Genomic DNA, 15,439 nt, shown 5'->3' on the forward strand with positions numbered 1-15,439 from the left:
GGCTCGAGGCAGCACCTTATGGTTTCTCACCTGCAGGAGCTGTGTAAGGGAAGAAGGAAAGGCTCTAAAAGCAGCTGGACTACACCCGGGATGTAAAGGGGAGCTGAGCTCAGGATTAGCATTGCTCATGGCACAGACACTTAAACTTCTGCACCACATTTTGTCTGGAAGTGCTGACAGGTTGCCCAGAGAGGCAGTGGAAGCCCCATCCCTGGAAACATTCCAGGCCAGGTTGGCCAGGGCTGTGAGCAACCTGATGTGGTTGGAGATGTCCCTGCTCCTGGCAGGGGGTTGGGCTGTGTGGGCTCTAAAGGTCCCTTCCCACCCAAACCCTCCTGTGATTCTATGAAATATCAGGCAATTTGCTCTGTCAGGGTTCCCCTCCACTACCCAGGTCCCCTCATCCCGGCTGGGTACCGTCATTTCTGCTGTCTGCGTCTTTGAAATAAGGAGAGTCTTCTGCTTGCAGCTGCTGGGAAGTAGAGCAAAATACACAGGAGAGTGAAACAGCGACTGCAGAAACGCTCCTCTGGTTGGCACACGGATGTGACCACCATTTACGCTGCAACTAAGAAATCTCCAGGGTTGGAAATACATGAAGGAAAATTCTCTGCTCTCCTGTGAGTGCCCCAAAGAAGGCGTGTGATGGCTCGTCCTGCTCTGCGACACCGGGCTTTGGTGACTCAGAGCCGTTTGAAAGCCTCCTACGCAACCAGGACACAAGGACCCTGGTGCAGTCCCGTCCTTCTCGGGACTTTGCCCGTATCCACCCTTACAGAAGGTCTCTGTAACTGCGTGAGCTTGCTCCACCAAGAGCAAGGCGCGTGAAGGGCAGGGGAGAGCCCCTCTGGTCCCGAAAGCGCTGCTTCCCAAGCACCCCAGACAGCGGCGTCTGATCACCCGGCTACCTGGAGAAATTCTCCTGTCAGATGTGCAGAGACAAAACCAAAAGCCGCCAGCAGCAGGGTATTCTCGAAACGCCCAGGGTGTAACGCGGGATTCACGGTGCCACGAGGTGTCACCAGGAGCTGCTACCCTGTGCTTTACGTCCACGGAGCACGAACCGGCACTCTGGGCTGCTGCCAGGTGCTACTGAGCCACCACAAAACAAATAACGAAACCCTCCGGGCTCCCTGGCACTGGGGACCACTGTTTGAGAGAATACGGGAAACCCACCGGCAGACTTCGTCCCAGCTCCCACCCGGCGTACTTCAAGCATTAGAAGAAAACAAGTCCGTTCTCGCTCCAGGTGAAATCCCTTTACACCCACTACATCTGGAAGAACGGAGCAGGAGGAGCACGCTGCTTCCTTCCCCTCGAGGAACACGTTCCCCAGTGCCCCCCTGCCACGCTCATGCAGGGAATTTGGGATAACGCAGCCAGAACTGCTGCCAGGAAATGTTCACGTATCTCTGGCAATGGTATCACACCATAAATCCTGCATGGACCCCTCCATCCCCCTGTCTCTCTAATCCATCCATCCATCCATCCAATCCATCCATCCATCCATCCCTACCTCACCAAGCTCATTTGAAACAGCAACGCCACGACCCATCTATCTCACCCACCTCCTGTGCCGGCAACGGGATCCGTCCTGGATGGAGCCTGTGCCCGGGTGTTATACTGCGTCCGAAGAGCGCCCGGGCGCGGACGGTCGTGCTCCGACCCTGACGCAGGTGGTGAAGAGCATCAGGGACACCACCAGCTCATTTTCCCTGGGTATTTCCGTGCTAATTGGGTGGGGATTTCACAAGCCCTGCAGAGCTGCAGGTTGTCCCCAGAGCAACCTCGGTGAATCCTCACCACCCCGCCACTCATCGCCGCCCCGACCACAGCAAAATTCACCGCCTGGCCCTGGATCCCAATGGCGTTCCCAGGGCTGTGCTGGGCCAGCCAGGGCGAGCAGGGACCTGCCAGTCAGGTGCGAGTTCTACCCTCGCCCGTGTCCCAGACTGGAGGTGCTTTGGGACCGGGACCTGTTTTAGCTCTCGAGAGGGGTTTGGGAGCTCTGAGACAGAGGTGGCAGCTATTCCAGGATAGCCGATATTCCTGCTACAAGCCTTTTTGCCCTCATTTGTGATTTTAGAAGAAAGCAATGGATTTCCTGTACTGCTGCTCCTCTGGAAACCCACAGACCCTGAGCAAACTGTCGTGGGGTCAGGGGAACGGCAACCAGCAGCTTCCCGACTGCCATGATGCTTCGGGGACCAGCGGGACCTCTAATACCTGAGAGCAAACCAGTCCCCCAGTAACTCCGTCCTGGCTGCCGGGTGACCACCTCATTCCGGGCAGGACAGCTTGCCGGGATGCGCTGCATTTTCCGCCTGTCTGTGAGGCCGGGATTTTTATTAATTAACTGACATTTACTAAGACATTGTGATGATGGGGGTGAGATGAAGTAAAATCATTAGGCTTTGCTACTCTCGTTTATCACCCACAGAGCTCTGCAGATGAAGAACAATTAACAAAGCACCATTGTTTGCAAACAGCACCAAAACGAACGGCGATGCGGCACTTTAACCTGTAACGCTCACGGCTTTGCTCTGATGAAAGCCGTGCTTGTCTCCATCTCCTCGGCAAAGCACCCAGCCGCGCTCGAAGGGCGTTTTCCTCAAGCGCACGCGGCTGGAGCATGACTCAGCCAACCCTGCAGCGTGGTGCCCACGCCGGTCCCTGCCCTGACTCCCCCGCAGAGCACGAAACGCCGGCCCACGCTCCCAGCGGGGAGAGGGAGCGCTTCTCAAGCGACTCCATCGGCTTCCACCCCCCTCCCAGAGTCTGGGAGATTTCATTTACTTTTTGCAGGTGCTACATGGATGCCCTGAAAAAACCTCGGCACAGCAATCCCTGCCCTCTCCCCAGGAAAGGCTCCTCGCACTCCAGACGTGCCTTCGAACAGCCCGCCACGGCGACTGAGCTAAAAAACGAAATAAGTCTTTCAAGAGTGAGAAATCAAACGCACAGTGCAGAAGTTCTGGTTTCACGGCTCGTGTGAGTTATTCAGCTAACATTTTAACCACGTTACAAGTATAAATCCTCCCGATCAGCTGGCTAATGCTCCATTATGCACGCCCCTCCGGACGTTAATTGCCAACCTGGTGATTCATTGACTCGGGGACACCAGCCAGCACGGTTTGCTCCCTGACCCGGCCGCCACGTCCACGCAAAGCGCAGCGCGAGGGCTGCGAGGCTAACGCCACCTCCTCGGTCGTGTAAAACCGCTCCTGGAGACCCGAGAAGCAGGAGCACCCACGGAATCACACCCCGTCCCAACCGAGCCGGCTGCTAAAACGCGGGTGGAAACGCCCATGGGAACGCGTGGCCCCTGTGAGGGGATGCCCTGGCCCACTCAGCGCAGTAACGGCACCCCGAGCAAAGCGCCGTCGGGTCAGTGCAGTAGCCCAGCGCGCGGGGCAGCCCTGCCCCATTACCGCGTCCCCCACCCCTTTCCCACTGTTTATACTTGGGTTGGAAGCGACCTGCAGGCAGGTCTTTCCTTTTGCATTGGGAGATCCCACCTCCCACTAGCTCCACGATGAGGACGACGATGGCACGAGGCTCCCGGGCATTTATAAAGGGTCCCTTCCCAGGAGGGGGTGCTCAGGACCCCTGCCCAGACCCCCGTCCCCTCTGAGCACACGCTCATCTTGGCCGCGCTGCTGCTGTGCCCAGAGTCACGCACCGCTGAGGAGAGGGCAAAGAGGGGAAGCCGCGAAGAAGGGGGCAGAAACAACCGTGTGCGACACAGACACCAGCAAGCAACATCGGTTTTCCTATTGACAAACTGGGATGGCAGCTCAGTCGCCACTGGAGCTGCCCAAATGGTGTCAGGAGGAGCCTCCTCAGCAGAGGGTCGCTGTGCCAGGAGCTCTCGCGCGCAGGCAGGGCTGGAGGAGGCGGCAGAGAAGTCTCCCGCAGTCAGGAGCTGTCTCACCCCTTCCCCCAGCCCCGCCGCGACCCCTCTGCCCGCCGCCGTGCAGCCGCGCCCCGCGCCCCACGGAGCGCGGAGCATCTGTCTCGGGCTCGGCGCGCTCACGTGCTGCCTGCGGCGACCGGCTCTCCTGACACGCGCCCTTCCCCACAGCTGCGCCCGCTGTCAGAAATCACACGGAGCTCTGTGCAAACACCCTTTCTTCGGCTAAGAAAGCCAACACAAACACAAACGTTCTGAGGACATTAAAAAACCCACCTATACGAGCAGCTTTTGTACCCAGCCCTGTTATCTTCACTGCTAAGCAAACAGCTTTTAATGAATAGACTTTCATTTCCTCTGTGCCTGCCGCAGGCTTCCTATGTTTGATGAAATCAGAAAAAAAAAAACAAATAAAAAAAATGTATTGAAAGAGCTAAGAGCTTGGCTGCGGGGGAGGCGGTTGATCTGAAATGGTGAATTTCTTTCTTTCCCTTTTCTTCTGAATTTGCAGCAGCGTCCCTGGGATGGCTGGGGCAGAGCAGGGTTTTGGTTGCTGTACCCGTGTCACCTCCGGCACCGTCCAGCTGTGAACGAGCCTGGTCCCCGAGAGCGCTCATTGCTCCCAGTCCCAACTAGGGACGCTGGGCTTGGCCAGCCCCCGCTGGAGCCCTCAGCGTCCTGCTGGCTCCAAGCCCTGACGCAGGGCACGGCGTTTCGTGGAGCCCGGAGCTGGGGAGAGCTGCTCATGGCACCTCCGGGGTCGCCAGCCCCTCCAAAGGAGGCACCTCCGGGGTCCAGGCGCGCGGCAGCGGCTCCCCACCTCGGGCAGGTCTGGGACGGCTTGGCAGCTTGGCAAGCGCCCTCCGCCCTCGCAGTCAGGGAAAAAAAGGCCGTTCTGCAGAAAGGGCTGGATGATCTGCTCCACGCTGCGACTGCCGACACGCGCACCAGCCCTGCGGCCAGGTCGCACAGCTGGCAGAGGGTCAGAGCATCCCGGCTCCTGACACTGCGGAGCCTGCGCCTGCAGAAAGGGCTCCCTAATTCTCGCATTCAGGGTTGCCGCCTGGATGAGGAAGAGCTACGCTGGCCAGACCCGAGGAAGCCTCTGAGCTCAGGAGGGGACCAAAAACTGCCCAGACCCCGGTGCCTCAAAGCAGCGTGTGAGAGAAGCGCAGCCGACAGCAGGTATGATGCAGAGAGGAGCAGCAAGCGCTTGTCTCCGCATCCCACACGGTGCAACACGGAGAGGTCTCTGGGCTCTGGTGCGTTCCCTCCTCTTCCTCATCCCAGAGTTCCTTCCCGTGGTGGAAAGGAAACTGCTGCCACAGCTTCGGCTTTGGGATGTCCTGGGACCTGCCGCAGCCGTCTCTGCGCGCTGGGGCCCTGAGCAAGCACCAAGAGCATCGCCCATTCACAGTCAGCAACTCGCACCACAGTTTCTGCAGCGGGATTCAGAAGCCTTGGCACTTAACAGCTGAGCCAGAACGGCCATCAGGACCTGCTGTCGGGGCGAGAGGACAGACCAGTCTCACCAGAGCGTGCGCCGCCCGCCACGGCAACGCTACGCAGGGTGCTGGGCAAAAGGACCGTGGTGCTTTGGCGAGGAGAGCTGGGTGGGTGGGAGCGTTGCCGTGACTCTTCCACAGGGCTGAGAGGATCCAGCTGTGGGAACAGCCCGATCCTGCTGTGGTCCTGAGGTCCCCCATGCCGCCACAGCTCCCATCTCCCCACGGCTCTTTATGTGCGCCCGGGACACTTCAGCAGCGCTGGTGCTCACTGCAGGGAGACGAGAACCTCCCGTCTGCTGACCTGGCCACTCGCGATTCACCGAAGCGGAGGCGGCAGGGGAGTTCACTCCGACAGCCTGCACGACTGCCTCTGCCGAGAAAGGGCACGGCAAGGAGAAGGGTTCTCCTTGCCGGTCAGATTGACGACGACGTTGAGCTCAGACTTTACACAGACGCACAGAACTGTCCTTGCTGCTCCTCCAGCAACACCTAGCACTCACTCTTCAGGTTTGCACTGCTGCTCACAATCGTCTGAGCCAGATTGCCACCCACGTCAGGCAGAGTAAGATAATATCGATGCAACTGCTACATACTCCAACAAGAAGTTGTTCAACAAAGCTACTTTGGTGTTGAACAAAGCTACTTTGGTGTTGAAGGGTGAATCAAACGGGCAGCCACGAAGCGGTGGGTGATCAGCCAGCCTTAAGGGCAGAAAAGGACCCTGAGGGGCGAGGCGCGTCACCCCGAGCGCTGCTCAGCGGTGTTTTTGCAAAGACAGGAAAGGTCCCTGCGGGATGCGTGGGATGTAGGAGGCCGCTGTCCCTTTGCACTCCATTCTAGAGGCTTGAATTCCAGTTTAGACATCATGGTTTAAGGGATGTTTCCCTTAAACACAGGACAGTAAAGCCTTTCCCGATCTCACAGCGCTCTTCGGCATGCAGACACCGTCAGCAGCAAGAGGTGCCGGGGCCCCTCAGCAATGCGAGCTCTACAGAGCATCATCTGTGCCATGGCCAACAGCCCTTGGCCCGTCCAGCTGTGGTTCGGGTACCAGGCTCTGGTCTGGGGACCGGCGAGGTGTTCACCTCTAGGCACTGAGGTAACAGGTGAAGGAACAAAGAGAAACGAAGCTGTAGGTCAGCAAACACAATCAGCAGCAGCAGGCGATGGTAAATCAGCAGGCGTAAGAGCCTTCATGCTCCTTAGCTGAACCTGCCCGGTCTCTGCGAGATGGACCACTCAGGGGAAGCATCTCCAGGAGAAACCAGCAGCAACGAAGGGGCTGATGACCCAAGCCCACGTTTCCAGAAATCCCCCCACCCTCAGCTTCTCTTGAACCTCTTGGGCAAACCTCTTCCTCCGGGGTGAGAAGTGCTGCAGCGCTTGGTGCTGCTTTCCAGAACCTGTCCCGCGTCCCCCTTCCCTCAGCAGCGCTCAGCACCTGCTCCCCCAGCCGGGGCGCGGGCACTCCCCCGTGGGGCAGAAGAGGCGGAGGACGCGCTCCCGGATCTGCCTTGTCCTCACCCCGTACACGATGGGGTTGAGCATCGGGGGGACCACAACGTAGAGGTTGGCCAGGAGGATGTGCACGTGACTTGGGATGTGGTGGCCAAATCGATGCGTGAGGAAGGAGAAAAAGGCGGGCACGTAGAACATGAGGATCACGCAGAGGTGGGAGCCGCAGGTGCTCAGGGTTTTGAGACGGGCCTCCGAGGACGGGAGCCGAAAGACCGTCCTGAGGATCAGAGCGTAAGAGACAGCGATGAGCACGACATCCAGGCCGGAGGAGAGAAGAGCCGTGGTCAGTCCGTACCAGACGTTGGCCTTTATGTCGGCGCAGGCCAGGCGGGCGATGCCCATGTGCTCGCAGTAGGTGTGGGGCATGACGTTGTGCCCGCAGTAGGGCAGCCGCTTCAGGAGGAAGATGGGTGGGAACATGATGCAGAACCCGCGGACAACGGCAGTCACAGCCATTTTCCCGATCACCGAGGGGGTCAGGGTGGAAGAGTACCGCAGCGGGTCGCAGACGGCCACGTAGCGGTCAAACGCCATCGCCAGCAGAACGGACGATTCCACAATGAATGTGAAATGGGTGAAGAACATCTGTGTAACGCAGGCGTCGAAGGAAATTTCCCTGGCACTGAACCAGAAGATCGCCAGCATTTTGGGCACCGTGGTGGTTGAAAGCATGAGGTCAGAAACCGCCAGCATAGCGAGGAAGAGGTACATGGGCTCGTGGAGGGTCCTGTCCGTGATGATGATGAAGAGAAGGACAGAGTTGCCAAACACCGCAGTGATGTACATCAGACAGAAGGGGACAGAGATCCAGACGTGGGACTCCTCCATGCCCGGGATGCCCATCAGGACGAAGGTGATGGGATCAAAGCTGCTTTCGTTGAGCTCATACATGGTGCTTCAGCGCTCGGTGTCAGCCTGGCTCTGCCCTGTGCAAGAAAGAGGAGGGATAAGTAACGCCGGTGAGCCTGGGGTTAGCCCATGACCGCCTACAAATGCGCACAAATCGGTGCATACAGCATTGTGTTTGTGAATGCATTCCAACCTGAGCTGTTTCTGAAGGGATTGACTTGCCATGTTTTGCTGTACGAAAATTTTTTTACAATGCGAGTTGTAGAACACTGTCCCAGGTTGCCCAGAGAGGCGGTGGATGCCCCATCCCTGGAAACATTCCAGGCCAGGTTGGCCGGGGCTCTGAGCAACCTGATGTGGTTGGAGATGTCCCTGCTCCTGGCAGGGGGGTTGGACTAGAAGACCTTCACAGGTCCCTTCCAACCCAGACCTTTCTATGATCCTATGACCCACTCTGTCCTGTCAGCCCTTACAAACTGTGCCTGCAGGCACACACACACAATCTGTCCCTCCACCGGCACTGCAAAAACAGGCCAGGTCCTCTTCTACCTCTACTTCATCCACTGCCGCACAAAGCCATCATCGCTCGCCTTGTCGCTCTGGGTGGGCTCTGTGTCTGTGTGCCCCTGGGAAGCCGTGTGTCTTTGTTAGGGCTGTGCTCCTTCGGGGAGATGAAATAACACAACGGCTTGCTCTGCTTCGGTCAGTGACCGGTTTGTTTCTGGGAGCTCCTTGCCCAAACTGCTAGGACAGGAACACAAACTGTACCGGTACCAATGCTGTTGGAGGTGGCGGACTCAACTGCCGCCTCTGGAGGCTGTGACCACCCCTGGAACTTCTGCTGGACACGTTGCTCCCCGCATTTCCACCTGTACAAATGTGTTTGCGGGTTTGCAAACACCGCAAAGTGCTGTTTGTGCCTCTTCCCCATCTCGCTGGGATTTCAGAGACCCAAACCCCGGCAAACCCCACGGGGAAGAGGGGAGAGCGAGGCTGGGCCTTCAGCCCACGCCCTGACTTTCTGACCAACCTGGAGCACCTCTCTTACCCAGCAGATTCCCTGCCTTTGCCTTACTTTCTGCTCCTCTCCTTTGTAAAGAGGGGCAAAGACGTGGTGGGCTGCAGAGCGCGAACTTTGGGCAAAGATGTGCTGGCCCAGAACTCAAGGCCCCCAGCGCTACCAGGGCAGCCACGCCACAGCAACGCTCCAGGGAGGGACCCCGGGTGCAGATCAGCCGACACGGGACCCTTCCAGCCTCTGAGCTCAGCCTCCTGCCGCTTCCCGAAGTGCCGGGGTGGCCTGGGCGCGGGGCGCAGTCCCACGAGGGGCTGACCGGCCCGAGGGCATTTTTGCAATGCGAATAACGCAAACAAGCCAAGCCTGCAGAGTCCTCTCTGGGCCCTTTGGAGGAGAAGGAGCGGTGCAGGACTCCTGGGCTGATGTGCTTCCCCCCATTTCACCCCCGATTGTAGCCCCGTCCTCACATATCACCTCTATAAAAAATCCGAGGGTTGGGATGCAGGGAAATCAGTTTGATTTGCACCAAAGCTAAACCTCCGCTCTTCAGCCCTGCTTGCAGCCTGGTTTATCTGTATTGCAGACCGCAGGATCAGCGTGCAAGCTGCGTCTGCGTTTCTGAGCGCCTCCATGGAGAAGGGTTCCTGTCCCTCCCAACCCAAGTCCACTGGAAACATCAGTCGGTGCAGGAAAGATCTCAGCTCATCACAAACGTTCATCCACTTGTAAAACCGTGCAGTTCAACAGAGGTGAATAAAGACAGACGACGTCTGGAACTGCAAATTAAAGCACCCCGGGAACGGCCCCAGGCCCCAGCGCCAGCCGGCGCCCGACCGCACGCAGGTCACAGCGCCGCTCAGCAAGGCTTCACCCCTGGAAAGATCTTTCTTTCACACCCTGCTTTACCTCCTTCCAGTCTTTCCAAACAAGAAAGCATTGCCCCAGACACCGGCGTTTAACCCAAAACGACTCACCCAGGGCCGGCCCCGAGGAGGAACGAGGACCCTTGGCCCCGACGCACGCAGGGCTGCAGCGCGGCGCAGATCCCCGTCCGCGCTGCCGAGGGCCGGCGATACAAATCCTTCCCCTCCTGAATCCCCAAGGAAGATCAGCCCCTCGACCCGTGGAAGTTTAAATTGCCAGCGCATTAAAGATTAACCCCAGTTAATGCTCCCAGGCGAGCCAGCACATTTCCTGCTTTCCCAGCATTTGCATCGCGCTGCTCTGACGCCGTCCCTGCCCGGCGCCGGCCGCGGCGAGGGCTCGAGGGCGCAGCACGCGGCCCCAACATCTCTGGTGTCGGGGAGGGATCCATCCCCCACGGGGCGCCAATCGCCCCGCCACGCCAGTGAAACCTCCCGAAACGGCCCCGAGCTCGGCCGCGTGCCGCTGCGGGAGGGTTCCCGCGCCTGCCCGGCTCCAGCGCAGCCCGGCAGCGTCGGCTGGAACAGCAGAAACACCACGGCTGCGTAGTTTGCAATGTGCTGTTAGTGTGAAATAGTTTTTAAAGTACATGATGGTGGCAAAAGAAAGAAAAACAGCTCTGTTAGTTCAAAAGATGCAAGAAATGAATAAAAAGATGGTCTGAAGATACTTTGCCTGCAACCAACGTGCTGAAGATCCATCATCGCAGCAGAAAAAAGGGGCCAGATACACAGAAATAATGATTTTTTTTTTTACTCTCAGGACCAAATCAAAATGACTGAAAGTAACTGCATGTTTTTGATGAAACAAAGCAGTATGAATTCTATATAGCTTGGAAACGCTCATCACTCAGCAATTTCTTGTGTTTCAGCGCTGCAGTGCCTCAGGTTCAGAAATAATATGAAACCAGCACAGGCAGCCAGGAAAAAGGTGCCTCTCTGGTGTTTTAGCAGCCATATGTCGGTACGGATCGTCCCTCTCTGCCAAACCGCCCTGCCCCGCCCTGCCCATGGCGTGCCGAGCCCCCGCTGCCAGCAAGCCCACCCGTTCTCGGTCCGCCGGCCCGGTGAGCGCTGCCCCGTCAGACACCGCAGGGGCCGGAGATCTCCCCAGCCCATCCCAGCGTTCATCCGGTCGGCGCACGGCGTTGAATTTCCTTTTCGTTCTGGGTTTCCATGGCACAGAGCTGTCCAGAGCCCTGAGACCGAGGAAGAGCCGTCCCACTGCTCAGCCCTTAGAAACGGGGTGGAATTTGGGTTTCACAGATTTCACACCAGACAGTATTTTTAAGAGAAGGTGGAGCACTCTCTAGCCACACGCTAATTAAAGAGGAAGCGGAAAATTCAGGTCTCTTCCCCAGAAATGTCCAATGCGATCCCTCGGGACTGGCTTGGCTTCCCGCAGCGCGCTGGGGATCAGTGACAGCGAGGGCTGACACCCAGAGCGGGGCATCCTCGGTCAGTGCCCCGAAACCACCGGCTACGCGTGGCCGGGCTCCGGTCTGACGCAGCCCTTGCCCCCGCGCTGCGGGCTGGTGGGTGTCCAGCCGCGCCGGGGGCCGCAGCACGGCTGGTCCGCCAGCATCCGCACCTTCTCCTGTGCGAGCGGTGGAGCGGGGACGGATGGACACCAGGGCACCGAGCACGCCTGTGGTTTTCTGGTTCTGCAGGTGAGCGAACAGAAACTGTCGAGACCGGCAGCCTGGAAGGGCGGTGGATTCCCCCCGCCGGCCGCAGCCGGCGTCACCTGAACCTCGCGTCCCCGACAGCCGGCAGAGAAACGGGGCACGGCCGGGGAAGAGCCGCTGTCCGCAGCAGGAGAAGACGGAGGGCGCCCGAACGCGCTGGTTTTCCTCCGCCGGTGCCCGGAGTGACTGGTTCAGGAAAAGGCATTTCAGGTTAAGTGAGTTTAACCTGCCTCAAACGTCCGCGTGCGCGTGTGGGAGAAGGTGCTGTTCACCTCCCCAGCTTTTCCCTAGAGAAGTGACACCCTGAATCACATCCTCCACCGCGCGTTTAAACAAACCCTAGTTGTAAAGACCAAAAGGTAGTTTTCCCAGCAGCAAATGGGGATTATATTTATTTCAGAAACTATTGGGCGGTCACTTATTTCAGCTCTTCAAGACGTTTTAGTAGCTAAAGCATTTCCAATCGAGTGCAACGACAGCCTGATTCTGCAGGGTAACCTGAATTAACCCGAACACCTTCTCCCTGCCGTGTAAAACTATTCCATGTGGAACACTGGGGTTTTTTAGTGTTCCCATTTTTTCTCTGAAATCTGGTATGGCAAATTACGGAAGGACAGAGTAGACAATCTCTTCTTTAAGTCTGGTTTGTTTTTCTTTTACTCCAGCTGCGAGGACAGTCCATCAGCGCGAGGAAGGTCTCCTCCCAGACGGAGCTCTGCCGCCTGACCGGCTCCTGCAGCTGCGACGCTTCACTGCGGCAGGCTTCAGCCTCGGTAACGGGGACCAATAGTCCCCCCGCCCAGGGACACCGATCCCCGGCCCCTCCGTCCCATCCCTTTTCCCTGCGCCACGTCTCCCTCCTCTCCCGGAGCCAGGGAATGCCTCCCCACGGCTCGGGGGCAAGAAGGCAGGGGGAGCGGGAGGCCCTGGGCTTGCAGAAGGGTCTCGGGTCCTGGACAGGCGACAGCTCTCTGCTAAGGTGTCGCACGCCCGCGGTAGCCATGGAAATTCTCAATGGGAGCCATGCACAGAATCTGAAACATTTCTTTTGTCTCTTCTTACGCGTGGTGCATTTCAAAACGCATCATTGAGATTCCCCTCACTTCTCGTTTTAGGAAGGAATCTGAGTCGTGCTGAGCTACCCAAGGCGAAAGCTGGGTTTCCTCCAGGGTCGGCAGCAATTCCCCTCGTCCCACCCTCGCTGCCCGCTCCGCCAGCACTGAGCCCCGTGTCCGAGCAGAGCCAGAGCCGTACAGCAAACGGCGCTGCAAGGAAGGGGCTGCTGCCTCCCTGCACCCGGTGTCGCGGGCACCCCGGAGCGAGCGGCCGGGTGTCCCAGGAGACAGCCAGAGCAGCCCCGAGCCGTGCCCCAGCCACGCACCGTGTCCCGCCCTGGGCCAGCACGGGTACCGGCAGGCTTCGGCGGGCAGCAGCCTTCCCTGGGGGATGCAGCCTGCATCCCTGGGGATGCCCCAGCATCACTGGGGCTGAACGGGGGCCCAGAAATAGGGGATGTCACTGGGAACAGTAGCACGCCAAGGGGCCCCTGCTCTCCCACGCAGCTGGGTGACACACGGGGACGTTTCTGGGGCAGGGCTGAGGATGGGGAGCGTGCAGCCCGATGAGCACCGAGCCCGTTGCAGTGCTGCAGCCTGTGCAGAAGAGACGAGAGCTGGACGCACCGCTCGTGCCAGACCAGAGAAACACGGGGCGTTCAGGAGAGTGAGCTCTAGAGGTCTCTGCCAGGCAAGAAATGCCGTAGTCCTGTGGCCCTGGCAGCCGGGTGCTGGGGGTCTTGGGCTGGCATCGCCCGCCCAGGGGCTCGGACCCCATTGGAGGCGTTGGGAGGGTCCCGCCAGGACACGGCGCTGGAGAGGGGACCAGGGAGGGGAGGGTGAGGGATGGTCTGCAGGCCGGCACGGAGCGGGGCACCAGCCTGGGTTCCCAAGGCACGTCCTCACCCCTCGCCGAGACCCCCGCTGTCCTCCCCGATAACCCACGTGTGCACCGAGCCAGCTCTGGCTGTGGCAGAGATTTAAGAAGCACCCAAGCACCGCCAAAGCCCTTCAGCTTTCGTCCGCGCTGCTTTACCCTGCGCCGCTACCCAGGCGGGTGGCTTATGCTCACGCACACGCGTGTGCATTTCACGTGGAAGAGCCGCGCGGTTTAACTACGGGGACGGCGGTGACGGGGCGAGCCCGGCTGTCTGACAGCGAGCGGGCGAGGACGGGTCGGCTCGGTATGCCCGCGCTCCCGCCAGCCCCACCTGCTCGCTTTCCCAGGCCGAGCTCGGCGGCTCCCGCAGCCCAGGCAGCCGGCGACCCCGCTGTGCCGCTGCTCACGGGGATTTTTTATCATTTCTATTCACTGCACAGCCTCTTTCCTCCCAGCCCAGGGCCGCAGGGCCGGCGGTGGCGGGGGCCGTAAAAACCCAGCGTGGCAGTCACACGCAGCACCCAAAATCACCCGCTCAGCCCCGGCCCCACGGGAGGGCACCGCAGGCGACACCAGTACGGCAGCACATCAGAGCCCTGCGAAAACAAGGGTTTGGGAGAGGCAGAACCCTGTTCTTGCTTGGAGTGCATCCCGTCAGGAATAGGTTTCCCTTCTTTATATCAAGAATTTATTTCTGACCGAAACACAAAAAACACTCAAGACCTAATGAGGAGAAAGTGCCTGTCCTAAGGTGGGGAGTAATTACTGTTAACAGCATCGTCATCCCTGCTGAGCTGTCCCTCAGCAAAGCCTGAGTTCAGCGAAAGCGCGCAGGCACCCGCACCTTCAGAAGCACTGGGACTTGCCAGCCCCCAGACGACAGCAGCAGTGAAATCTCCGGCCACGGCTCGTAGCTTTCCACAGACCGATCCTCCTTGTCCCTTGTTGTGCTCTCTGGCAACACAAAGGTTTGAACGCACTTAAACGGACAAAGCGTCCCTTCCACAGCCAATTTCAGCAACCCGTTTCCCACCGTCATCGTCCAAACCGGCTCCAGCAAAACGGCAAACGCGTCCCTCAGCCGCCGGGACGCTGCGTTCCGGCGCCTTTCTCTGCCCCACGGCGCCGGGCTGGGAGGGTGCCGCGCTCGCGCTCTGCGCTGCCGCGCGCCGCGGGCTGGGTTCGGCGTCCTCCACGGCACGGACGGCCCAGCACGGTCCAGCAGCTCCTTGGCCACTGCTTCCCGGTTCAAGGGTTTGTGAAGCGGGAAACGACAGGGCAGACACAGGGAGAGAAAACAAATTTGTGGGGGTGATGCTCGGCCCTGGTCCCTGCAGAGCCCTGACACGAGGGCCGCGGGCTGCGCAGCCGGGGGACCGCACACGTCACTGTTTCTCCAGCCGCTTTGGTTTTCACTCCACACGCGGTGGGGTCTGGCTGGGGGAACGGCCACGTCGGCATCGGCCGGGAGAGCGCGCGTGTGGTGGGGACGCTGCGACCACCAGACCCCTGGGTGAAAAGGAGAAAACGCCGGTGCTTCTGCAGACGGCAACGTCCCGCGCAAACGGGGACTCAGCAGCAAAGGCAAACCAAACAAGACGCAGCTGGGCACGGCAGGCACGAAAGCAGCCCCCCTCATCCTGACCCAGCAAGCAGCTGACGGCCCGGCGCCGCAGAGGTCGAGCACAGCGACGCTGACACTGCTGGCGCGGAAAGGACAAGGGCTTGGGGGGGCCTGGCTGCCTCGACACGACGAAGAACAATGTGACGCTGCCCAGACGTGCAGTAACGCCCGTGGAAAAGAGGGGGACCGGAGTCCAGAGGTGAGAGCTCTCCGTGCCTGGGAGTCCCACACGGATGGACGTTTACGCCGCACGTCCCAGGAGGATGCTCAGGGCCGGGGGCGGGGCGCAGCCTCCGGGTTTCTGGTGCCTCTGGATTCGGGTGACAAAATGCCAATCTGCCAATTAACCGTACGGGTGGTGGGAGCAAATCCCCTTGCAAACCCAAACGTGCAGGGAGCAGAAAAGCAGTGCAAACTAGAAATGATTGTGGAGCAGTAATGGCCTGCTGTGCGGAGGACAGGC

The 15,439-nt window shown here is 59.4% G+C and overlaps 1 protein-coding gene and 1 long non-coding RNA gene across 2 annotated transcripts; one reads left to right on the forward strand and one right to left on the reverse strand.

Moving 5' to 3' along the window:
* Positions 1–6,855: 6,855 nt before the first annotated feature.
* LOC104473853 (olfactory receptor 52B2) lies at positions 6,856–7,830 on the reverse strand. The gene has a single exon (XM_010119004.2). It carries the CDS (start codon positions 7,828–7,830, stop codon positions 6,856–6,858), a length of 975 nt encoding a protein of 324 aa, XP_010117306.1.
* A 3,125-nt stretch (positions 7,831–10,955) lies between these two features.
* Positions 10,956–12,666, forward strand: LOC147602444 (uncharacterized). The gene is made up of 3 exons (XR_015257984.1): positions 10,956–11,187; positions 11,400–11,627; positions 12,533–12,666. It is a non-coding gene; the product is annotated as an uncharacterized LOC147602444 (long non-coding RNA).
* The last annotated feature ends 2,773 nt before the right edge of the window (positions 12,667–15,439 follow it).

The sequence above is a fragment of the Chlamydotis macqueenii genome, chromosome 1 (genome assembly GCF_036417535.1).
Source record: "Chlamydotis macqueenii isolate bChlMac1 chromosome 1, bChlMac1.mat, whole genome shotgun sequence".
NCBI lineage: Eukaryota > Metazoa > Chordata > Aves > Otidiformes > Otididae > Chlamydotis > Chlamydotis macqueenii.

Excerpts from the sequence above, each read along its gene's own strand:
- LOC104473853 (XM_010119004.2), bottom strand. The coding sequence starts at position 7,830 with ATGTATGAGCTCAACGAAAGCAGCTTTGATCCCATCACCTTCGTCCTG.